The 26,245-nt window shown below is 44.9% G+C and overlaps 1 protein-coding gene across 9 annotated transcripts in view; it reads left to right on the forward strand.

The window, feature by feature from the left end:
- CUX1 (cut like homeobox 1) overlaps positions 1 to 26,245 on the forward strand; it is a 261,716-nt gene that overhangs the window by 222,144 nt on the left and 13,327 nt on the right. For 7 of the 9 annotated variants that reach the window (XM_028707528.2, XM_028707532.2, XM_028707530.2 and 4 more), the window contains 3 exons: positions 1,549 to 1,737; positions 3,998 to 4,262; positions 5,465 to 21,787. The exons of the other annotated variants lie outside the window; for them this stretch is intronic. In XM_028707528.2, the coding sequence (XP_028563361.2) occupies positions 1,549 to 1,737; positions 3,998 to 4,262; positions 5,465 to 6,176 (1,166 nt within the window). In that variant the 3' untranslated portion in view covers positions 6,177 to 21,787. Of the gene's footprint in view, positions 1 to 1,548; positions 1,738 to 3,997; positions 4,263 to 5,464; positions 21,788 to 26,245 lie in introns of those variants that run through there. 9 annotated transcript variants of the gene reach the window in all.

Consider the following 26,245-nt stretch of genomic DNA (forward strand, 5'->3'; position numbering starts at 1 on the left):
AAACCTCTCACTTGCCCAGGCAAGGTCTAAATATTTGGAGCCTGGCCATTCAGTGGATTTCTATCCTACTTTTTGATAGGAGTCCTCAGAGCTGCTCACAACATTCTAAGTTTTAAGCACCCCAGGTATGGATTTTGGTACTCTTTGTCCTGACCCCGACACACTTTCGCATATGCAATTATGGAGATGCGTGAGCAGAAAAAAGAAATGTCATTATCAGACTTCCATAGCCAAGTAGGGATGCAGATGGGGAAAGCATGGGGAGAAGACGTGCATTCATGTAACTAAGGTTGATTAAAAAACACCATGTACATAGAATCATAGAATTGTAGAGCTGGAGGTACCACAAGGGTCATCTAGTCCAACCCCTTGCAATACAGAAATCTTCTGCCCAACATGGGACTCAAACCCACGACCCCAAGATTAAGAGTCTCATGCTGTACCAACTGAGCTACCCTGAAGAGCACTCTATAAGTGATAAATAATAATAATACCAAAAATAACATTGTCTTGGTTCATACAAAACACTAGACCAAACTGTCTTAGTTCTCCTGTTGCTGCACTGCCATGGTTTGGCCTGGCATTGTATGTGAACTCAGGCCTGTCGTCTGCCTTCCCCAAACAAGCCACTAGCAATAAACCAAGGACACACCTTGTTTGCAGCCCATAGCTGTTCAGATCAAGGCAAACCATGAGCTTGCGTTCACACACATTGAACACTGAGCCAAACTACAGCTTAGCTCTCCGTAGAGTAACTACGTGCTTGCTCGATCTCACTGAGCTATAGTTTGGCTTAGCATTAAGTAAAAATTAGGCCTGTGCATGTTATCTGCATACCAGCCCATTATTCTCAGGAGTGTCGGGTGTTCAATCAGTGGACAGAAATTCAAATGCACCCAGACTGAGAATCCTAAGGGCAGAAAGGATTTCAGGCATGCTCGCTTCGGCAGCACATCTAGCAAAATTGGAACAATACGGAGAAGATTATCAGAAAGGATTTCAGGCATCACCAAGTTTGGTGGTGAAGTCATTGGATCCTCTGGCTTTTATTTTATGTGTTCAAGAACCGAATCAATCTGAAATGAGTCAAAAGCGGAGGCTCTGACAAAAACAAATTATTCTTTCTCTTTCTGTATCATGACATGGGAGTCAGAAAGAACACTCCCTTAATGTAGAAAACAAGCACACCAGGGCAAGACATTTATTGCAGGCTACACCCTGATGTGCTGGCTCAGTAAATTCCAGGAATTCTACGTGGAATATAAAATGTGGCCAGCTCCCACCTTCAATGTGACATGATGTAGTTGGGATTTTTTAAAATCGTAGAACAGCTTTCAGTGAGTTGAAGAAGTTGCGGATTCCCCCTACAAACTGCCTGCACCTCCCTTAGGAGAAGCCCAAACGGCTTAACTGGCATGGTGTTCTGTTCCTTAATGACATTGGGGCCCTTTTGCTTTTATGTATGTGTGTGTTTGTGTTGCCTTCTCCTATCGCATTGTCTTCTCTCTTCATGGCACAAATACAACTTGATGTTTGGCTTCTTTGCAGGTCAGCGTCTGTTTGGGGAGACAATCCTGGGGCTAACACAAGGTTCAGTCTCAGATCTGCTGGCACGTCCCAAGCCCTGGCACAAGCTGAGCTTGAAGGGCCGGGAGCCGTTTGTTCGCATGCAGCTATGGCTCAACGACCCCAACAACGTGGAGAAGTTGATGGACATGAAACGCATGGAAAAGAAAGGTAATTTCCATCATGCCTGCAGCTATGCCCATCTTTCTCCCCTTACATGCTCTTGGGGTCTGAACTTGCAATGACGGATGAGGCACAATTATCACCACCAGTACAGACTCCATGACTATATTTGTAAAATTATTGCCCTGACATGCATCAATTATTTTAGTACTTGTTTACGTTGAATTGCATTTTCCATTTTACCATCCATTCAAACAAGTTTGGAGAGGTCCTTTTGGAACTCTTACAATATCTATTTTTAAAAATGACCCTGAACAATCTAGTATCATCAGCAGACTTGGCCACCTGAACACTTAACTCCTAACTCTAGATTGTTTAAAAGGTAAAGGGACCCCTGACCATTAGGTCCAGTCGTGACCGACTCTGGGGTTGCGGCGCTCATCTCGCTTTATTGGCCGAGGGAGCCGGCGTACAGCTTCCGGGTCATGTGGCCAGCATGACTAAGCTGCTTATAGCGAGCCAGAGCAGCGCATGGAAATGCCATTTACCTTCCCACCGTAGCAGTACCTATTTATCTACTTGCACTTTGAAGTGCTTTCGAACTGCTAGGTTGGCAGGAGATGGGACCGAGCAACGGGAGCTCACCCCATCGCGGGGATTCGAACCGCCGACCTTCTGATCGGCAAGTCCTAGGCTCTGTGGTTTAACCCACAGCGCCACCTGTGTCCCTAGATTGTTTACAAACAAGTTAAAATACCTATCCTGGGGGTGGGGGGTTCCTGCTTCTACATCTCTCTATTCAGAGAACTGTCCATTTATTCCTACTTTTTGCTTCCTGCAACTTAAATCAGCCCCTGATCCACAAGAGAACCTCTCTTCTTACTCCTTAACTGCTAAGCTTACTTTGGAGTCTTTGGTGAGGTACATTGTCAAAAGCTTTTCAAGTGTCTTTGGCCCTTCTGTTTCGACCTGCAGTGCTTTGGCCTCTCTGCTATTCTGTGCCCAGGCACACTCACAGCGCCTAGTTCCCCACCACCCCCATTTAAATTTTCATCAGTTTAATCATATTCATTCGGGGGGAGATTCATTCTGAACCAGACCCTCATCAGCTCCTGTCTGCTCCCCCCGCCAAAAAAATCATTAGTTGGGAATGCTTATTCTGACTTACCAAAAGATTAGCATACAATTTATTTACCCCAGTGGCTTAGAGATTGGACACAAAACCCCTGGTTCATGTCTTACCCTTGCCGTAAACACCGGGACTTGAAAATAAGCCTGGGGTAGACAATGTGGTCCACAGCATCTGAAGGGCACCGCATTAGCTACCCCTGGAATAACCTACAGTACAGGTTATTGAGCAGGTGGGAGACTCAACACGGACAGGCTGCATTGCCAACTATACCCATCTGTAAAATGGCTATAATGAGTTACCTTACACCACGTTAGGACCATTGGTCCATCTAGCATCAGTGCTGTCAACCCTTATTGACACCAGATCTATGGAGCTCCGGGGCAAGTCTACAACCTGACATCCCTTGAGCATAAATTGAAAATTGGTGTAGCGAAGGATCTATGAATCCTGAGGTATAAGGTGCAAAATTGTACCTCTGCCAAGAACTCACCAGGTGACCTGGGGGCAAAACCTCAACACACCTACCTCCAAAGTAGAGATATCAATACTTGCTGCATTTCTGTAAAGATTACAAGAAAATGTACTGCACATGTTGTTGTTACTTAGTAATTTAATAAACTTAGCTGTGATTTCTGCTGCCTCCGCCCTTTCTCTCTTCCTTCTATGGCTTGCAGGCAGGCAATCGAGGGCAATGTTGCCAATTGGCGCATGCTACAAAGCAAAGGGCAGTGCCACCCAGCTCCCCAGAGGCCTCAACTGCCCACCATTTTAATCTCAAAAATGGCTAGAGCCAGGGCAAGAGTGACCATGAGCTCTGCCAATCTGATCCTGGCTTTGGTTTATGAGGGTTAATAATACATTTATATCCCACTTTTCCTCCAAGGAGCTCAAAGTGTCATACATGGTTCTCTGCCCCAACCCCACTCCAATTTCAGTCCATTTCAACCCCGTGAGATATGTTAGGCTGAAAGAGGGTGGCTGGCCCAAGGTTGCCCAGCGAGCACCGTGGCTGTGTGGAGATTTGAACCCTGGCACCCCAGGTCCTAGCCCAGCACTCTAACCACTGCACCAACACTGCCATATGCTTACCAATCTGTCCTTTCATACATGCCGGCTCTCCCAGTTCCTTGGCTTTGTGCCTGAAATGATCCCTGTGGTTTCCTTTTTGTCTTTCAGCGTACATGAAACGAAGGCACAGCTCGGTCAGCGACAGCCAGCCTTCGGAGTCTTCTTCGGTGGGCATCGATTACAGCCAGGGGGCCAGTCCACAGCCGCAGCATCAGCTAAAGAAGCCGCGAGTCGTGTTGGCCCCAGAAGAGAAAGAAGCTCTGAAGCGAGCCTATCAGCAAAAGCCATACCCATCACCAAAAACCATTGAGGAGCTCGCCACACAGCTCAACTTGAAGACCAGCACCGTCATTAATTGGTTCCACAATTACAGGTAAAGTGCTAGGGAGCCTCTGTTGATAGTTCTGTCACTGAGTGAACCTTGGGGGTCTGTGACTGCACCAGAGGGTCTTCTCAGAAATGCCATCCCAATTATGAAATGCGCCCCCCCCCCCCAGTGGCGGAGCTTCATGATCTGGCACCAGAGGGCGGAGAGCAGGTGGGGGCGTGGCTGGCACACGTTCCGGGGGCGTGGCGCACGTCCTCCTGCTTGCAAGAGTGCTTGTGCTTGGCTTCTGCTTGGGGGGTTCCTTGGGGGCATCGGGTTGGCCACTGTGAGAACAGGATGCTGGACAAGATGGGCCATGGGCCTGATCCACCAGGCTCTTCTTGAATTCTTAGTTGCTTGAGGAGTGGGAAATGTTATAAAGATAATTAGTGTTGTATCAAGACCTACATTGGCTCCCAGTACGTTTCTGAGCACAATTCAAAGCATTGGTGCTGACCTTTTAAAACCCTAAATGGTCTCAGCCCTGTATTCATGAAGGAGCGTCTCCAACCCCATTGTTTTGCCCAGACACTGAGGTTCAGCTCCGAGGCCCTTCTGGCGGTTCCCTCCCTGCAAGAAGTGAGGTTATAGGGAACCACGCAGAGGGCCTTCTCGGTAGTGGCTCCCATCAGATGTCAAGGAAATAAACCACTACCTGACTTTTAGAAGACATCTGAAGGCAGCCCTGTTTAGGGAAGTTTTTAATGTTTGATGTTTTGTTGAGTTTTTAATATTCTGTTGGGAGCTGCCCAGAGTGGCTGGGGAAACCCAGTCAGATGGGTGGGGTGTGAATAATAAATTATTATTACAGTGGTACCTCGGGTTACAGGTGCTTCAGGTTACATACGCTTCAGGTTACAGACTCCTCTAACTCAGAAATAGTACCTCAGGTTAAGAACTTTGCTTCAGGATGAGAACAGAAATCGTGCAGCGGGAGGCCTCATTAGCTAAAGCGGTGCTTCAGGTTAAGAACAGTTTCAGGTTAAGAACAGACCTCCAGACCGAATTAAGTTCTTAACCCAAGGTACCACTGTATTATTATTATTATTATTATTATTATTATTATTATTATTGTTGTTGTTGTTGTTGTTATTATTGTTATTATTATCATTATCATTATCATTACCTGAACTTACATTACTGACGTATCAGTGACCCTCTTGACACCGTCTTCCCCTCTCGCCTACACTTTCTCTCTCCCCTCCCAGGTCTCGCATTCGCCGAGAGCTCTTTATCGAAGAGATCCAAGCGGGAGGCCAGAGCCAGGCTGGGTCTAGCGACTCTCCTTCGGCCAGAAGCAGCCGGGCAGTTCACAGCTCCGAAGGAGACAGTTGTGATGGGGTGGACGCGGAGGGCCCGCCCGACGGGAAGCCGGGAAGCCGCCTGGAAGCCGAGGAGTACAGCAGCAACACAACCACAAAGTCTCAGGGAGGGCGAGCAGCGTCAGCTTTCGATGCAGGGGAAGAGGCACTGCGAGACGCCGGATCTTCGGAGAAAACGGAGACATTCCACTTGGGGGCGGAGAGCCTGGACGACACTGACGACGAGGGGAGGCTCCGAGCGCCGCGTCCGAGTTCTCCGCCGGGCTCCCTACATTCAGGAGAAACTCTGGAGACGACGCCAAACTGTGCTCCAGAAGAGGATGCCTCTACCTCAGCTGCCTCCACCTCGCTCCTTGCAGGGGAGAGCTCCTGCAAGGCCGCAGGGGAACGTGTGGAGAAAATTCCCATTGTGCCAAGTACCAGCTCCACGCCAGCCACCAACTCCCTCCAGACCCTGTTCGGCTTCTCCGAGGCGGTTTGCTCGAAGAACACGCGGGACAACACCTTGAGGAAAAAGAAGGCAGCGAATTTGAACAGCATAATCCACCGCCTAGAGAAGGCCGCAAGTCGAGAGGAGCCCGTGGAGTGGGAGTTTTGAGATTAAGCTCACCCAACTCTGAGGAGCTGGGGAAGTAAAACACAAAAAACAAAAACACACACAAAAAAAACACTTGGACCTCTTCTGGTTTTAATTGTGTCCCGCACTTACAGCCCTGCAGGCCACGGGGCAAAAATGCCATAGGCCAAGGTGCATATAGAGAACGAAAGGAGCGTTTCAGCCCAGTTTTATGTTTGTGTTTTCAAGGACGAAAACTGAAAATGTGTAGTCGAGCTTTTTGTACCCCGAAGTGTTTCTATTAATTGCCCTAAAGTGATTTTCCACAGTTTCTGGGGAAGAAAAAAAAACTCATACAGCTTTTGCCTTCTGCCCTCCTCTTTGGTGTGGGCTTTAAAACTAAAAAAAAAAAAAATTATATACAAACAAGAAGAAGAAGAAAAATTAAACCCACATATTTAAAAGGGGGGCTTTTTATCCGCCATCTAATGGCTAAACAGAGCGATAATAATACACTATTATCTTCTTTAAGCAGGAAAACCGAAAAAAGATGGAAGGGGAGATTTTTTGAGAAAAAGAAAAAAAGGTTTTTTGTAGCTGTTCAGTTGCCACTAAGAGATTGCACAGTCAACCCGACTCTAAACACACTAGTTTGAATTCCTAAATATTTTCAAGAAAAGAATATTGTTTAAAACTTGGGATTTAAAAAAAAAATACACATTTACTCCTCGTATTTTTTAAACAAAAGAGAAAAGTCACATCAGGAAAATATCTTAATTTGTGGTAGCTGACTTCAGTGTTTTTCTTGTAAAGTGGAATAGAAAATTGACTTGTAGTGCACATCGTTTCATAGCTTTAACCAATTCTGGTCTCTTTATGGGCTGGGATTTGTTTAATACACTCCATTTTAGGCCAAATCAGGACAGAAAAAGGAAGAAATCTGAAAAAAAATAATCTGAAATCTAGGTATTTTATAATCTGCTTTTTAACCTCTAACCACAGAGCACGCAGATCAGACCTCATTTCTAGGAGGTGTGGGAGACAGCTTGGAATGGGTACTTGATCGGATCAGTTTGAATTGCGTCATGCCAGCCTTGCAAATCAGTTACAAGTCCTCAGCCTGCCTAGTCACACATGCCTACATTAGTCATTTGTGCCCTATGGGAAAAGAACCACCAGCTTTTGAAAGAAATTAGCTCACTTGGTTGCAGACAGGTGGGTGTCATAATGAGCCTACGTTATACGTAGGACCTTGGCAGGGTGGTGGTGTTGACTAGAAGGATGGAAGCGTTTGGCTGATACCACTTTGGGAAGAGTGGAGGTGCATCTTGCATTGAGAAGCACTTAGAACATGAGAGGGGAGCCTTCAGTTGATGTTTGACTACAACTCCCACCAACCTTGTCCATTGAGCATGCCAGCTGGTGCTGATGGGAGTCGGAGTCCAGCAACATCTGAAGGTGTGATGGGTTCCCCACTCCTGACTTACAGTGAGCTGTCTTGATGGCAGGCGGTGAGATCAGTCACTGGGCACTTTCTTGTTCTCACGTCCCACTAAGATAGAAAAGGACCTTTCAGCACCCTTAACTAATTGGTTAATCACTGGCTGTGGTCCCACAGCAAGCACTGATTTCTCTATTACGTTTCAGTTGTGGGATTATTATTATTATTACCATCCTTTTATGGCGGGGGGGGGTGTGTCCTCATTAACAAAAAGAGGAAAGGCTTGCAGGAGGAGCCCGTGGCATTTGGTAATCGCAACGTAAACCACGGAACACCTAACCAAAACATGCGCAGAAGCATGGCGCCCATCGCAATTGTCAGCTCTTCCACTTTGTTTTGCAAAAGCTGCAAGGCCGATCAAAGTACAGAATCAAATTTCCAAATTGTCTCCGACGCCTCCTGTTGTCTATGTGTATATGCGTGAGCATAGAGCCGTGTGGAAAGCCGAGTGTGTGCGTGAGTGTGTGTGCAATTTTATACGTCTGTATTTTCTTACGTACTTCTTGCACGCATAGAGTGCATTACTGCCACCTTTTTTCAATAAGCTGTTTTATCAGTTACGGCTTCTACAAGTTTGCTGATTTAGACTCCTTTATTGCCATATCTTTAAAACTAACGATAGAACGATTTCGGTATATATATATTATTTTTGCTTATTTATAGGTGCTGTATTTTATTATCTGATTGTTAGGGATGAAAGGGGGCAAATATTCTTTAGAGGGATAGACTGCCGGCAGTATTGGGTATAATTTACAAGATGTAGTTGTCATACTGTATATTATTGACAGACTTTTTCTTTTCTTTTCTTTCGTTTTTTTGGGTCCGTATTGTGTATCATGGAAAACTTTGTCTTAGGTCAACATCTTTTGATGACACTTTAATGGTGCATTCATTGCTTCTTAAGTTCTAATTAATATTTTTTTCTTTGTGATATGGGGAGGGGGGCAGGGGGAAAGGTATTCTGAGTTTTAAAAATGTGTTCCCAACATTACACCTCAACATGCTTGAAGTTCATTAGTAATTGATATGGGGGGAGGGGCTACAAGATGTGAAACCACCTTCCTTGCACGTGTTTTTTTTTTAAAAAAAGGCAATTGTGTATTTTGCAGTCTCTTTTCAAGGATTGACAGCAGCACTTAGTTCAGATCTTCACAAATTTAAATGTTTGGTAGCTTTAAAAGAAAAAAATGCCTTTTCATGGCCCAGGACGAAGGCTCTAGGAGGCTGCAAGGCAGGCTTGCTTTGACCACTTCTTGCTGTTAATTTTATAATTTCGTAACTGTTTTGAGGGTCCGAATGTTGGAGCTTGAGGTCCACCGACAGCTCTTGGTTTGTTCCATCATGATCTGAGGAGACGTATTTGCAAAAATTGTGGCTGATACGAGAATCTGGGCAGCAGAGAAAGCCCAGCTGTTCCAGAAGAAAATCTGGAGAAGTAAATAAGCGCTGGTGATTCTTGACGTAGGCATAATCACCCTTTCCTAGCAGATAAACCTTCTGCTCTTGGCACATACATGAAGGCCGTGGTACAGCCGCTCTTAACATATGCATGGAATTTTGCGTGAGCATATCAGAGTGGGACTCGTGACTAAGGGGTTGCTCAGTATCTGCCATGAGAATTCCCCCCTTGCTTCTCCAAACAGGACCTGCCTCTCTTTCTCAAATCTTCCTGTCAGCTTACCCATCCTCACTTTATCAGGGCCAAGCGTCTGAGTCGATGAAGGAATCCGTTCTTGCCTTCAGATGTTTGTATCTTTTCTTACAGCAATAGATCTCCCGTTCTGATGTTTCCTCCCCTCCCAGATAGATATGAGGATGCTTGCCGCCGTCAGGGCCCCATGATTTGATGTCTCCCCATGGAAACCTGCATCCCATAACGTTGTTACTTGTGTGGTTTAGAGCATGCCCTAGCCGAGCAGTCAGAGTTCTGCCACCCATCCTGATAAGCAATATTGAAGTGCCTTGAAATAACAGAATTCTGGTTGTCTTTCATGTGCTGTGCTTCTCCTCCCCTCCTCACCCTGGTGCCTGTGGAGCATATCGTAAATATTGTGTAACCTTCTCTTTCCTTTTTGCCTCCCTAGGCCCAAGCAGATCTGTCTCGTGTAAAATCTAGAAGCAAAGCTTGCTTTAGGGTAGGTGGTTCATTGCAGGGACCCTTATTCACAGAACTGAAGCACTCTTAGGCCAAATCAAAGAAGATGTTGCCGCTCTGCCAGCAGCTGCAAATTTGAAGCAGGAAAGCGCTTGAGATTTCAGTATATATTTGGCACCGTATTGTCATTTTGGTTCCTTCCATCATTTCTGTTTTGGCTTTGAAGGGAAAGGCTGGCATGGACTCAGTAGAGAGATTCCCCTAAAAGAATCATCTGTGCAAGGCCTTCTTCATCCAAAATCTGATTCTTGTGTCTTTGGCAAGAAGGTTTTGGCTGGCTTTTCCAATTAGTTCTCAACTAGGCTTGGTTGGATTTGGGTCCTGGCGAGGTGTGCCATTTGCAATCCGGTTTTCAGTCTTGGGAAATCTAGCGTAACGGCCCCGCTTCTGACTGGAAAGTTCATTGCAGTGCAAAGGATTACAAACCAGTAGTTGTTAGTCACGGTGGTGAAAAACTACATTAAGAGGTCACATTTCAGCAAGTGTAGTTCTGTATTGTACAGCACCTCATCCACAGGCGCTTTCCCTGATACTTTCTTTTACAGCAAACTTCTGGCAATTTTTTTAATGGCTGAAGCTTACTGCCATGCAGTAGTTCCCTGCCAGCCCCCAGCCAGCCCCCCCCCCCAAAAAAAACCATGGGAAAATATTCTAGAGAATTTTAACAGAAGTGAGGAAGCACATTTCCAACCTGTGCTACAGAAAACCCTGCCCTTGGGGGAAACTACGTTGAGAATACCAATTATAGCAGGCAAGTTTCCTTGAAAAGGCAACACTATTCATGTAAGTCTGCAGCCTTGGCTAATGTCCCACATGAACTAAGGCTATGCCCAGAGCCCATCCAGAATCGTTGACACGATTCGTCGGGCATTGCATGGATTATTGTGCAACGTGGGAGCCCCAAAGGTGAAGACAGCAGCTCACGCTACTTAGCAAGCCACATCGCACTACTGAGAATAATTCCAGTTTGCCAACAAGGCTAGTCCTAGAAGCATCCAGCAGGGGAGAATGAGCACCCATCACTGCCTTCATGGCCCTTTCTTTCCAAGTGGGTGAAATTCACCTAAAAGGAAGGCTTTCTCGGGTGCTGTTTTTCTAAGAAAATGTCTTTTTTCTCACCCCTGTAGGGGGGGAAAGGCCAAATGAAGCCCTCTTTGCAAATGCTTTTTGGAGAAATAGAGCTGTGTATAACTGGCCTCATGAAATTCTTCACAGTTCTACTTTTGCAAAAAAGCATTGGCTTCCAAATTCTCTGCTCATTTCCACAAATGAAATTTCTACGCTGTGTGCATAGACAACTTTTAATAACACGCATGTGGTGGAGCTTTTAGCAGTCCCAGTGAGAGAGGGCAGAGCAGCTTTGGGTTCTGAGTTTGTGGAAATGAGCTGATCCTATGAATGCTTTATCAAAAGTAAGTGCCGCTGACTTCAATGTGACTTGGCCCAGAGCCGGCCCTACCATTAGACAGAGTGCGGCAACTACCTTGGGCAGCGGAAGCTGGGAGATGGAGAGCAGCAGCAGCAAGTTTTGTGTACCATGCAACCTGACCTGTGTCTCCAAAGCTGTCTCCTTCCAACTCTATGATTCTATGAGAGGGGGCCGCCCCATTGCCAGTGTTGAAGAAAGATGCAACTGACTGGGCAAAACTTCCGTGCTTGGAAAGATTGGGAGGTGCACCACTTTGTCCTTCTTCCCACACCACCCAATGTATTGAGCCGGGCCTGGACTTGCTCCCAAGGAAGTATGCATTGGACTGTAGCTTTAATCACAGCACCAAAGGGGGACGGATTCCGCACCCAGAGCCCTTCACAGAATGTTTGGTACTATTTGTCAACTGTCGTATTGACCCACGTTTCCAAAGCATGCTGGCACTGATTTGCAAGTAAATTTATCTCAGAGGAGGAGCACTAACCTGCAGCCCTGAAAGATCAAGCTAACTTGCCTTCTTGCAGGTAGGCAGGTAGCACACTCCCAAGGTAGTTTTCTGGGCTTCTTCAGCGGTCTTATCTCAAAGCCTTGATACGTATATTGATATTCAAATTCATAGAGAATCAGTCTCTTAAGCTTAAGCCAAGAAATAGTATTCTTGCAGGCAGGCAGCTGACTTAAGGGGGTTCCGCATAAGGGGTGTGAGGACATCAGGAAGAATGTTGTGGGAAATTTAGTACCTCTTTGGTTCTAGGCATCATCAAAGAACCATAGTTGGACCCCTAATTACTGACACCTCCTTAGATGAGGTGCAGACTGGCCCAGCTCTTCCTGTGTTTGCCTAGGATAAGGCCTGGAAGAGCCCATTTCTGCAAACACCTTATTAAATGCCTTGCTAGCTGGCAAGCAATAAAAGTTAGAAATTTCTAAACTTGAGGTTGATAATTTTGATAAACTGCAGTTAAAACACAACCCTTGGATATTTTTAAAAGACAAATTAATCAGTACACAGCTCCTGATTTGAAGTGAGTAAACCTCCTAGAGGAACAGTTGCAGGACAAATTACTTTTAACCTCCATTCCAGTTGCATTTTGACTATACATCTTCGTTAAAGGCCACTCCCTACCTTTAGATCAAAGGAGCTCCAAAATAAGAAAGGTGGTCCTTAGAGTTGCACTCCTATCTTTTGTGTGTGTGGCTGTTGAGAGAATAATATGCTTCAAAAAATATGCAATAGATGCCCTTGCGATTTAAAAGGATTCCCCCGCTCCTTTTTTGTGTGCGGACTTCTGAAAGAAAAACTGAACAGCAAAGAAATCTCACTTTTAGCTTAAGTGTTAATCAAATCAAAAGAAAAAAGTATTAGCAGAATAACATCATGGAGAGCTGCTTTTTTAAAAAATGTATTCTCTACTAGCATTGCAGCAGTCAGAGGACACTCAGCAGTTCTGTCTCTCATGCTCCATTTCAAAAGCCCCCAGTACTGTCAAATTTTGGCAGTTTAGAGTTGGCAAAATCCTTAGGAAAGCACCCATGGAAGTTGTTTTGTTTCAGAGTCTTGGGCTGCAGCTGAGAACCTTTCTGAGCACTAGGGAGTGATGGCTGGTGGAATGGTGTTCACACCTCCTTGATGATGTCCCTTAAGTCACCTCCATGACCACTTAGATGCCCTTGGAAACCTGTAGAAGCCGGTTAGCTGATGCCACACCGCTGCTCAGAACTAAAATATTTCTGTACTCCCTTGCTTTCCAAGAAATGTATTGGATTGTGTGAGACTCTGCCTGGAGCAGAATCACCTTGAGTTCAGATACTTTGTGAGCAAATGCAAGAATTTGTCAACATCAACAATGCATGCTTTTATTCTTATTATTAGGACCTATCATTTCCAATTTGGCCTCCTAATCCTACTCATGGTTATATAAACTTGAAGACAGTGAGGGAGGCTCCTTAGGGTGAGAGGATGCTAAGGGCCACTGCCAACCATACTGGGTTGAATCGGGTGAGAGGATGCTAAGGGCCACTGCCAACCGTACTGGGTTGAATCGGATGGGTGTCATGCCCTGTAGGTGCCCCCAGCTCAAAGAATGATTCCTGGAGCAAGAAAGGCAAAGCAGTGCGGAACCAGCTTTGCACACAAGCAAGGGGTTCAGGAACTGCTGTGGACACTATCACAGCACTTGCTTAAACAGTCAGACCAGGTTTGTGGACCAGCGCTAGCTACTCTCCCTTCTCCTGCTCATAGTTCTATGCATCCAACCCCTTGTGTTCTGGATAGTGCTAAATGCGCCCCAGGCCAGCTGCATTGTGAAAACTGGCCAGGCCTGTACCAGGAGAACAGCTCTCCTAGTCGGTCTCCTGTGGACTAGAACTTCCTGTGGGGTACATCCAGGAGGTCTTCTCTCTCCAAGGTTAGCTATGAGAGGAGGAGGAGGAGCAGCCTAACACCAATGGACAAAGCTACCTCGGTTCCCTCCACAGGACTAGCAGATTGCTGGTCCCTTATGTTTCAGGCACCACTAAGCACTTAATTATATCGCGTGGAAACAATCCGTTGAAATAAAGTAGTGGGGTGATGTTTTTAAGCCACACACCCAGTTGTTGGGACTTTTAAAGAAATTGGGTTCTTTATAACTCAGTTGTACATTGCTGGGACCTTTTAATGCAATTAACTTGCTGGTGCAGTGATCTAGTAGCCATTTGCCACCATTTGTAGTGAATCCAAAATTCCTCCCATCCCACGCAGAATGCTAAATATTTTAGTTGCCACCTTACATGTTTGCTTCCGTTTTCTGAGGTGTTATTGCTTTCCATGGCACGTTAAGCAATCCCTCTGCGCAAATGTCAGCCTCGGAAGGGGGGACATGCGAAGATCTGCTCATCACTGCATGTTTGCTTTCCTTTCTTGTCCTTTTTCTAATGAGAAGGTGGAGGCTGCAACTTAAGTAAACTCCACTCCATCCTATATGCCCAAAGGCTGTGGTGGAATACTTACCTGGGAGTAAGTCCCACTGGACCCAGGAGTGCTGGCTTCTGAGCAGAAATGCAGTCTGTCAGTCTGATCCAATGAGTCACTATTTTTCGTGACTTGTGATCTGAATGCATAGTCTAGCATTCCACTGAAGAAGAATCCCAAGGCTCTCTGTGAGCCCAACAACTGACATTGCAGCCAACTGTAAAGATTAATTGTGGACCTTTGCATCTTAGAAAAGTATTGCACAAGCACACTTAAAAGTGGCTAGCACCTAGGGCTGAAATTGTTGAAGTAATAAGTTTCATAATGGAAGAAATTAATTAGTTTAATTCATTTAAAAACTAGACACACACACACCCCAAAATATCAATTTTTTAGTCATGGAAGGGAAGCCTGTACTCCTGGATCTGCTACAAACTCTCTGCGTATCATGCAGTTCACAGTCTCCACAACTGCAAGGAGCAGGATATTGGGAGTCCCATACATGAGGGCTCCATGTGCTCAAGGGCATCTCTCATTTATGTATTAAGATTTCCACAAAGGCCCTTGATAAGCATGCATGGAAGCCAGCAGCGGGAGCACATACGCTTCAAATAGTTTTCAAAGCAATTTTGTGTCTTAACTTTAGTCAACAGTCATTACCGAAATACTCAAGACATCCTGTTTTAATTGGAAATGAATCTGTTAAATTCAAAAATATTCATTTACTTAAACCCATTAATCAATTTGCTATCCTTGTTACTCTGGTGAAAACATAATGTATTTAGTTGCATGGATCATTTCTGAGTGCATATAGAATGAGTTGCCTAACTCGTGTCATTTTTGCAAGGTTCATCCATTTACTTACCTTTTAAAAAACAGATTCATTATACAACCTACTTCCTCAAACAACTCCAGATGAACATGGCTGGGATCAACGCAATTTACCCAAAATGTAGGTCTTTGAACAGCCTTGAATGGCCAGCAGTTAGACCTGGTCATGCACAAACTGTTCCACTTCTTGGGCCCACAGCACTGAAGCCTGAATAAGTATCTTCAACAGCTTGAAAACATGCAGTGCTTTTTATCGAGCAAGAGAGGCTTTCGCACAACCTGTGCATAGCAAAATCAGGATATAATTGTGAAGAACAGGGCGTATATCTTTGGTAAGGGCCAGCCCAATTCCTGTCAGGACTGCCCATCTTCATTTTCCTCTCCGTTAAGAAACTGCTGAAATAAACACAAGTGCTTGGGGGCACCTTTAATTTGCAGCGTGGTGGCGTGCATTTTCTTATATGAGCATGTGAAGTTGCCTGCAGCCTTCCAGCCACTTGTGCCACCATCTTTTAAGGTACCTTGTCCTTTGCAGCCTCTGTGCAATTTCTAGGGCTAGCGAGATGGGGAACCTGCGAGATGTTGCTAGACTCTCAACTCCCATCACCATTGCCCATGATGTCAGTTGGAGTCCAAGAACATCTGCATGGCCACTGGTCCCATACCCGTATTCTAGATTAACCACCTGCCTTTTTAATCAGTTTCATCAATTGGCATGTTACAGGTGCTTTTTGGAGATAACACAATTAAACGAAAGCTGCCACTCGTATCAGTAGCAAAAGCCTTTTGGTGCTGTGCATGCTTACTCAGAAATCATAGAAACGTCGAGTTAGAAGGGGTCCCGAGGGTCATTTTGTCCAACCCCCTGCAATGCAGGAATCTCAACTAAAGCATCCATGACAGATGGCCACCCAACCTCCAAGGAAGGAGAGTCCACCACTTTCCGAGGGAGTCTTCCACTATTAAACAGCTCTTACCTTCAGAAAGTTACTACTGTTGTTTAGCCACACATGTCTAGTGAGCCTTGCTTCCAGTTAAATCTGCCTTAAGCTGCAGTCCTGTACCCATTTACCTGGTAGAAAGCCCTGTTGGAGTCAGCATGGTTTACTTATGAGTAGACTTGCATAGGATTGTACTGTTCAATAACAATCGTTAAAGCTTGCAGTAATTTTGCTGGATTAGCAATGATGCAGTGAAGATTCAAACGCATTTGTCTGCTTACCTGTTGTCTTTGTAGCCACACATGCGGAATAAGCATGATGGGGTTTGGTTTTCGAAGTATATTCTGCAGAAGTTACTATGTATGTAGGACGTCTGCACCTCTGGCATTGGCAGCATCCAACTGGATAATGTCAGAGCACAGACAGGAGGCCAATCTTTAAAATGTCACCAACGGACACTGGAACGCTTAGGGTGCTGATTCCTTCTGCAATAACCAGCAGCCATGCGGGTTTTGTAACCACAAAGGGGAAAGGGTTGCATATTTTAAGGCCTCGGTTGTTAAAGCTGACCTTTCCCTCCCTGCCTTAGCATGTCACCATGCTGCTTGTAGCTGTGCATGCATCACCTGTGTGCAGGGTAGCAATCTTTCCCCCATCATTTTAACACCCCATCACCCTGATCCAGTTATTCCTCACAGTTGCACACACCAAGTACTCATGCCTGCAAGGGATTCATTGCGCACTGGGGCGCACACAGAAGTCATGCTTGAACCAGCTCCCCTGGTCTCTTCGGTGAGGGAGACAGCTTCACATACACAAAATATGTGTGCGTGTGGATGCCCCTCTGTTGGAATTGTGCACATGAGGAGTCCATGCTGGACATCTCGCTGAACAAAGAGGGAATCTCCTGTGAGTTTCTGCTCTCCAGAGATTTGGAAGGTGGAGGCAAGCGTGGTCTTACAAAATACTGAGCCTGCATACAGCAAGCTGTTCAAGGTGTCTTCTTGATTCCAGTAGAGCTGAGATAAGCTTTAAAATTCATGGCTTTAAGAAAGCAAATCATCATAATGCATTTCGTTTAGTGGTCTATTATGATGGAGAAAAATGAAAGCGTGCCCCCTCAAAAAATAAATTTGGATTGTGTATTTCCCATTTTTAAAGTTGCTTGCTATATTTAAGTAACCAAGTTTACTAGAGAAGGGCAATGGTTATTCACACACACTGTTTTATAATTCTCAGATATATTGAGTTTTATTTAGGAGATTTAGATGAAAGTTTGTGTTTTGCTTTGCGATTTGCTTCCTTTGTCCAAAGTCCTAAATTCTGCTGTCATTTACATCTTTCACAAACTTGCATTTGTTAGCTTCTTGTAACCTGAAATTAACCAGTGATTTGGATTCCTTTCCTTTCCTTTTTTTATTATATTCCCCCACCCCACCCCCAGTTTTTAACAATTTAACAAGCATAACTCTTACACATTCTCAGTCTAGATTATACAGATTTGGATTTCAGCACATATCAGAGAATACCTATCTGCTCAGGATCCATTAAGAAAAATGCAGAAATCTGGGTTGTTGGGGCACTAATTTTTCTAAAGCACTTAATAGCATGCATTAAATCTTTGTGCAATAAGAAATATTTGTTTGTAGGGAGCTAACATGTATGGAACGTGTTAAGTGAGCAAATATGAGCTCCTCTGTCTTTGAAGAGTCTGGCAGTGGCCTCTTTGATGGAATTGTGGCATCCATAATTGGTGAAATTACAGGTGGAATTGTGGCATCATATTAGGAACACTGAGTATATGACCGTTTACCAAGTGGTTACAAAAAGGCTGGTACTCTCATTAGGCCAACTGCTCAGAGGGACACAGTACTGACCTTTGAGGAGCACAGTTTTATACAGATTAGTTTTTGTGATATCTTAAAATTTCTGATAATCTTTCAAGAATGTCATTTCTACAAGACACCTGCTTTTGAAAATTGCAAGTTAATTTTGGGAGGGCAATGCAAATAGTTTATTTTGCCTATGGCACAAAATAACCTTGCCTACAGTGCGAAATAGCCAGGCACCAGCACTAGTTATGTCCCACAGTTTGCAAAGTAACCACTTGGTAAGGTGGTTGTCCTACCAAGCAACGAGGGAGAATTTTTTGCACTCCGCTTTTTAAATTATTAGGCGTTTACAGGTGTGGATAGATTTGCCTTGTTCCTTGGCACAATGATACACACAGGAAAGGTTTGCCACGTGGTTGCTTGCATGCCACGATTTTGTTTTCCTTTGGTAAAGCATCGTAATCATCTGTCCTCTTGAATTTGTGACTGCAAAACACTCCTCCAAGCTGGTCATCAATGGATTTGAAGACCAGTAACTACAATCTGTTGAAGTGGTAATTACCAAATTTCAATTTTACGTAGCTCTGCCTCCATTTGGGGAGCAGACATGTGTTGTGGACATTCCCTGCCAAATTGTACTTCTGTGGCGGCCCTTTTGCACAGCCTAGCTATGACAGGATAGACAAAGTTACGACTTTGCAGGGGGTTGGACTAGATGGCCCTCAGGGTCCCTTCCAACTCTGCAATTCTATTAATCTACCTGATAGACACAATCATGCAAGTTATCTGCTAGGCACTTAGTGGCTCAAACATCCCACCCCACCCACTTCGATACCCGACCTGTCTTATGCAACCTTTAAAGGCACTGAAGCTTCTCGTTCTTAGTCTCTCGGGAAAAGGGACTTAACAATAAGTTCATTCCAGTTTAACTGGGACTTGTTAAAAACAAATGGAAAACATCTGCTTTTCTGCCTCTTTAGTCATCATCATCAGCACTTATCTGTGAAGTGGTTCTGTTAATCAACTGCACCACGAGCATATCGTATCTTTTGTTTCATCCCGAAAACTCGCACAAACATTGAGCCTTTCCTACATGTAATGAGATTATTATTATTATTATTTCCCAAAGTGCTTTCCAGAGCTTCCTGCATAAAACTGCAACGGCCATGCTCACATATCTGTCCCAAGTGTACACAGTTGCATGATTCGTTCGTGCAACGTTGCCCCAAGCGAGTGGCTGCGCGGCTTGACTTGCACCTCAGGTGGTCAGCCCAAGACTCATATCATTCCTTTGTATATTCTGGATACTTTGTAAATGTGTATAAAATCGTTTGTAATTTAAAGATCTTCCGCTTTGAGAGTTTAGAAGGACGCAGCTTTGGGCGGGGAGGGCAAGGAATGAAGCAAATTCACAAAGCGCTCTGAGCCTCCTTGAGTCTGTGGATTGGGTCCGTGAAGAGGCATTTTTTTGCTGTTCCCAAAGTTCATTGCCGTTTCTAGCAAAGTATTTTCAGCCGAGAGACTGCTTTCCTCAGCTAGGTTCCTCTTTCCCCTGAGTGCGTCTTTTCCAAATTTAAAATGGCAAGGTCTGTTTCTGCTATGTGAGAATACCCATCGCTTGCTAACATCTGGCAGCACGGAGCGTGTTGACTTTGGTGATGCTGTGAGTGACGTCTCGCCCTAGGGGTGTGGTTTTGTTTTTGTTTTTTGGAGGGGGGAGAGTTTAAAAGAAACTTCTGCTCCTTCCATTGCCTCTGCACCAGGCCCCATGTGCCATAATAACTCTCCAGAGGTAGACTGAAAAGCAGCTTGGCGTGGAATAGAGATGACTATACACGTGCTCCGTTTGAAAGCTTTCAGGCGAGGGTTAAGGATGGCGTGAGCCATGCAGCTGTCAACTTTGCATCTCAACCTGCTTTTGGGTTTGTCTAGAAATTGATTCTCTGGGCTTTTCAGGTGAGGGAGTGGGGATGAGAACAGGAGACCCCACCCACAGAGGCCGGAAAGGCCCAATAAGTTTTGGGGCCTGAGGCAAAAATCCAAATGTTGCCTCTCTTCTCTCACTCCCCCACCTCCCTCACTTGATGGTGGTCAAAATACAAGGAGACAGTAAATAAGTGTACATTTTGTGGTGTTGCACCACCCTGCCTAATTGGTCCAGGTCTGAGGGGGATTCTTTCATAGCTGTCAGCATTTTCCTTTTTTTAAGGGAAATCCCCTTATTCCGAATACGATTCCTCACAAGAAAAGGGGAAAGTTGACAGGTATGGGTTCTTTCTCTGCCCATTTGTAATGATGAACACAGTTGAGTGGTATGGCGTGCAGCTGTTCTTTGAGGAGGTAATAAGAGAGGCAGCAGCTTATGCAGAAACAAAGAAAATGGAGGGAGGAAAGTTGCCTTTTTTTGTTTTTAAAAACCCCGTTACCGTGCAGAAGGCGGCTTGCCACTCATTTAGCAAACCCGTGAGGTGATTCCAGGGAGCCCTGGGGTTGTATTCAACTAGGTCCTGTTCAGAGTAGACCCTTTGAGCTTGCCAAACGATAAAGTTACTCACATCCATTCACTTTGGTGGGTCTACTTTGAGTAGGACAAGCCCTGAATGCCACCCCTGCCCTTCCTCGGAGTCTCTGAAGCAAATTGGTGCAACACCTCTCTGGGAGCAAGGAGATCCCTGGAAGGGTCTTTGGGCATGAGCCAACTGCACAGGATCGAAAGGAACAGGAGTCATGTGGGAACATGTCTGGTTAACTTCTGGAGAGCAAGGAGGAGATCCTGGTGGATCGTGCCCCCAGCCAAACCCAACCACTTCCCCCTTCCTTTTTTATTTTTTATTTTCTTGCGCTAGTTTGGACTGGTGACGGGCGGGGTAAGGAAGGTCTACTTTTAAAATAATGAGCTTTTGGTAAAGGTGTGTCCCCCCCCCTTTAAATTGTTATTCTTTCTTCTCCAAATAGTCTATGCATTTCCAATGTCGAAAGCCGTTTCCTGCCGCTCTCCCCCCCACCCCACCCCTCCCTGCCCAAAAGGCACTCTGTGTTCTGCTCTGTGGACAACACTCTGAGAATGTCATGTGTGCGAATTTGGACGTTTTAAATCCAAAGTAAATGGCAACCTAATTTTTTGTTTGTTTGTTTGCTTCCCCGAAGTCCCTTTCCACATATATATATATATATAATTTTAAGTCAAGGCCGCGATCCGCCTCAAGAGGCTTGTGTGCACGTCCCATTGAAACCTGGGGACTTGCGCAGGAGACCTTCCCAGCGGGTCATGCGCTCTGAAGATTTTATTTTTTGTTTTTATTTTTATTTTTTGCATTTGTGCAATAACTACTTGCCATTTTATCGGGCTAACCTTTGGACTTGCCCTGACTACTAACACAGCACAAAATGAACTCGAAACAAAAAAAAAAGGTGTATTTTTTTTCCTGAGAATATTTTCTTTTTTAAAAAAAAAATTGATGATAAGCTCCATTTTACCCCCGTGTACTTGTGGTGTCCGACATTTTTAGCAGTATTTTATATATATATATATAAATATTATATTATTATTATTATTATTTTCCTGTAACGCACTAAGTCTTAGATGTTTTTAGACGCTCATTTCTTATATTCACAATCACAGATTTTAATGAAATATCCTCACAAAGACCCAATTGACCAAAAAAAGTGTCTTTTTTTTTTGTACAAGTAGCTTTGAGAAGCCCCACGTTGTGTTGCTGTGATTTCATCTTTTGTAACATTTTCTTTCTTGTTCAGAAGTTTATTAAAGAAAAAAAAAAGTTTTATATGGCGGGCTGTGACGGAGTGGGGGGGCCTCCCTCCTTTAGGGGGGGCGGCATTTCCTTCCTGTCTTGGGCCCACCATACAATGTTCTGTTCTCAGCACTGTACAACAGTCCCTATATGATATGGAGAAGCAATATCACTGTACGAAACTCACATGATGTATTATTATAATTCACTAGCACCCTAGGTGTGATAATTGAAGTAAATATCTTTTATACAAACATAACGACGTGTAGGTTGTCTTTCTTCAGGCAGACTGGACTCAAAAGCAGCAAACATTTTGACGGGGGTTCCGTTTTTGCTCTTCTGGGAGTTAAATATGTTGGGCGTGTTTATTGTGAGAAGACGGCAGCCTTTTTGGCGCAAGATCTATCCATCCATCATTCACATTTGCTCATTTTTAAATAGAAAGGGGGGGTGGAATCTGTGTTTTTCCGTAGGTGGGGAAACACTTGATTCTCCCAGTGTTGAACAACTACAGCTCTTTTGTGTGCCTCCTCCGCCAGAGGTATGGAGGGTGGCAACATGAGAACAGGGCCTTCTCTGCAGTGGCTCCCCATTTGTGAAGAATGCTCTCCCCAGGGAGGTTCACAGGGCACCTTCATTATACACCTTTAGGCACCAGGCGAAAGCGTCCTTTTTAACCAGATGTTTGGCCGATTGACATGCAGTGCCCTTTTAAAATGTATTGGGGGGGATTATTGGGTTTATATTGCGGTTTTGTGTTGTAACCAGCCATGTCTTTATATTGCGGTTTTGTGTTGTAACCAGCCAGAGACCTGCAGGTATAGGATGGTATACAAATTGAATTATTATTTATTATTATTATTAACAACAACAGCTCCCATCAGCACCAGCAAGCGTGGTCTGGCGTGATGGAAGTTGTTGTTCGCTAACACCGGGGGGGGGGGGAAGGTTCCCCCTACCTGGTGCACACACACACACACACACACACAAAGATAGCAGGTGGGATCCGTAGGTGCCCCTCTGCTGGGAGAAAGCCTCTTGCACTTAACAAAAGAGATGTTTACAACTTGGTGGAAGAGCGCTGTGTGTGAGAAAACTGGCTCCCAAATCCCAGCATCTTCTTCCATTTGAACAAGCTCTATCTCTCTGCCCTTTTTTGGGGGGGGGGTCCACTGGAGTATATTTGCTGTTGTCCATATCTTCCATATCCACTCTTCCTCATATTGTACCGCAGCCCATTTTGCCCTCCCCTTGCCCTCCGCAAATAAATTTGCAAATGTGCCAGAAATCTAAGAAGGCAGCAAAAATTCATCTCCCCAGCGCGCCCACCACCATTCAACCACCCAAGTGATTAATTCCAAAAGGTATTAAGTATACATTTATTCATTCATTCATAAATATAAATTCATTTATTTCCTCAGTATACCCACTGAAAACCCAATTAATCAATCCAAAAAGGTACGAAAGATAAAAAATTATTTATTTATAAATTCATTCCTTTATCCCACCCCCCCAGTATAACCAACGATCAACAACCCAACTAATCAATCACTAAACTAAATACAATTTTTGTTTTATTTCAAAGTGCATGCCATTGAATTCATTCCCAAGAGAACTGAAATCCAAGTTTTAATTGCCACTAATATATTCCTACACATAGAATCAGTACTATCAATTGTATACTTGAGTGGAGTTTACTTGCAAAAATTTAAGTAAAGCCATTTGTATATCAATTAATTTGATTCTATTTTATTTATAATTTTTTAAAATTTTCTTTTTTATAAGCTAGTGAGCATAAGCAGCTGATTCTACTCTGAGCAACAAACAACCCCCAAAGCTCTTCCCCAGCCCAAGCCCCACAAAAACAACCTAAACCAGGGGGAAAGGAATAACCAAAGAATACCCCATCCACACAATTTGTCCCAATAAAGAACCAGAAGTAATTTCCAATAATGCCAAAACTAAGGAACCTGAACACAACTAGTTTGGAGTAGTGATTAAGAGTGGGAGACCAGGGTTCAAATCCCCACTAGGCCATGCCCACAAGTTTATTGTGGAAAGGGAGAACCAGGTACACCACCTTGAACACCATTGAGAAAAAGGTGAGATGATAAAAAGGCAATAAAATAAAAAGAAAGTCTGCCAACAGACCTTGGCATAGAGCCGGCTAAAATCCATCAGAAGATTCCAGATGGGTAAAAGAAAGAGCATAGTTAAACCATGGACCTCCTTCTCTCAGGAGACAGCGATGGCCTCCAATTTGGATGGCTTTAAAAGAGAATTAAGACAAATTCATGAAGGAGAGGGCTACAGATGGCTGTGCGCATCCTCTGAAGTTGGAGGCAGCTGTGCTTGTGAATTGCCAGAAACCACAGGAGGGGAGAGGGCTCTTGGGCTTGAATCCTGCTTGTTGGTTTCCCACAGGTTTAATAATAATAATAATAATAATAATAATAATAATAATACCCCACCCATCTGACTGGGTTGCCCCAGCCACTCTGGGCTTCCAAAATACATTAAAGCAATAAACTTTTTTATAAAAAACAAACTTCCCCATACAGGGGTGCCTTCAGGTGTCTTCTAAAGGTTATGTAGTTAGTTATCTCCTTGACATCTGATGGGAGGAATTTTTAATGGGAGGTTGGCCACTGAGAGATCAGGATGTTAGACCAGATGGGCCATGGGCCTTAAATCAAAAGAAGGGCCTTCAAGCCACCATGCTGTGTATTCCGCCTCCTACCAATAATCCCTATGTATTGTGCCACATAAAAAACACCCCAAGCAAAGGAGACACCCAAAAGCGACTCTGTTCCCTCCAGGCTCTGCTAAGGCCCCAAGGCAGGGAAGCAGGGAAGGCCAGGCCCAACCACTGAGCAACACTCCCCTGCTTTCCAGCACTTGCCATCACCTCAGCACTAAGGCAGAGGAGGGCAGCAGATGAAATCCCTTCAAGTGTCGGTTGGAGGAGAGTTACGAACCCCTTGGGATAACTCGGCGGGGGGCCCAGCTTGAGATCTAGTGGTCCAACTCCGTAAAGCAGCTTCCTATTTTCCTAAGTTCTGTTCTAGGGGCAAACAGAAAAAAGGAGGGCTAGACCTGCTCAGAGGACAGTTGGGGTGGGATTAGAAATGGATATATTATGTCCGACCCTTTGGAGGGAGGTGGGAGAGGAAATGAGGCTGCAGCCCTATCCAGGACTTAAGACCCACTGAATATGTAACAGGTGGGGCTGCTGAATAAGCATGCACAGAAGTGCCTATCCCCACATCAGCAACTAGCATGACCAGCATTTAAAATACATACAGATGCACATACAATAAACAGTTAAAGCACACACACAGAGTCAGTGGCAGGGGGCGGGAAAGGGGAACACAACTGGGCAGACTGTGTGTCAGGAGCTGGAGTCTGGGACACCCAACGTCAGTGAATAATAATAATAATAATAATAATAATAATAATAATAATAATAATTTATTATTTATACCCCGCCCATCTGGCTGAGTTTCCCCAGCAACTCTGGGCGGCTCCCAATCGAGTGTTAAAAACAATACAGCATTAGATATTAAAAACTTCCCTAAACAGGACTGCCTTCAGATGTCTTTTAAAGATAAGATAGCTGCTTATTTCCTTCACATCTGAAGGGAGGGTGTTCCACAGGGCAGGCGCCACTACCGAGAAGGCCCTCTGTCTGAAGATAACTCTTTATTCAAAGAAACCCAAACAGTGCAGGCCTAGTGATGCCAGCAACTCTTCCCAGTAGGTCTTGCCCCAATGAGGCAGTTGCATGGACAGAAGGCCTTCCCGCCACTCTCTAAGGGTCCTGCTCCCTCAGGTCCTTCTCCAGCAGCCTAAGACTCCATTGTCTTGTCTCTCTTTGCTTTGCCCTCATCACCCCCTCTTCTAAGCTCTGGGAGGCCAGCAGGAGAGGGAAGCTGGTCGCAGCAGGAGGGGGAGACCCCCCTGGCTTCTTCAGCAGACTGCCTCCCCTCTGCCTCTTGGCCACCCTCCTCTCCAGCCTTCGCTTCTACCCCTGAGTCTCTGCCCCAGACGCTTCATGCTCACTAAACCCTCTTCCCCCTTCAGCCTCAGACACCTCCTCCTCCCAGTCTTCTCCCTCTGGCCGCTCATCATCATCCCACCACCAGCCCCCCAGCTCTGAGCCTTCTTCCCAGTTCCCCAGCTGGGCCCCCCCACCATTCCTCTGCCTCCAGCCAATCCGTGGCTCTGCAACAAGCGGAATCGGTCTCAGATATCCCCAAACAAAACTGCTTTAACTTGGGGTCGAAAATCCTAGCTGAGCCAAATTTTCTCTAAAGCTACAGTGGTACCTCGCAAGACAAATGCCTCGCAAGACAAAAAACTCGCTAGACGAAAGGGTTTTTTGTTTTTTGAACTGCTTCGCAAGACGATTTTCCCTATGGGCTTGCTTCGCAAGACGGAAATGTCTTGCAAGTTTGTTTCCTTTTTCTTAACACCGTTAATACAGTTGCGACTTGACTTCGAGGAGCAACTCATAGCACGCGGTGTGGTAGCCTTTTTTGAGGTTTTTGAAGACTTTGGTGATTTTTGAAGCTTTTCCAAAACTTTTCCGACACCGTGCTTCGCAAGACGAAAAAAATCACAAGACGACAAAACTCGCGGAACGAATTAATTTCGTCTTGCGAGGCACCACTGTATTAGGGTTTCTTTTGGGGGGGTAGTCTGAGGGGCTTCTCTG

This window comes from Podarcis muralis, chromosome 15 (assembly GCF_964188315.1).
Source record: "Podarcis muralis chromosome 15, rPodMur119.hap1.1, whole genome shotgun sequence".
Classification (NCBI taxonomy): Eukaryota; Metazoa; Chordata; class Lepidosauria; order Squamata; family Lacertidae; genus Podarcis; species Podarcis muralis.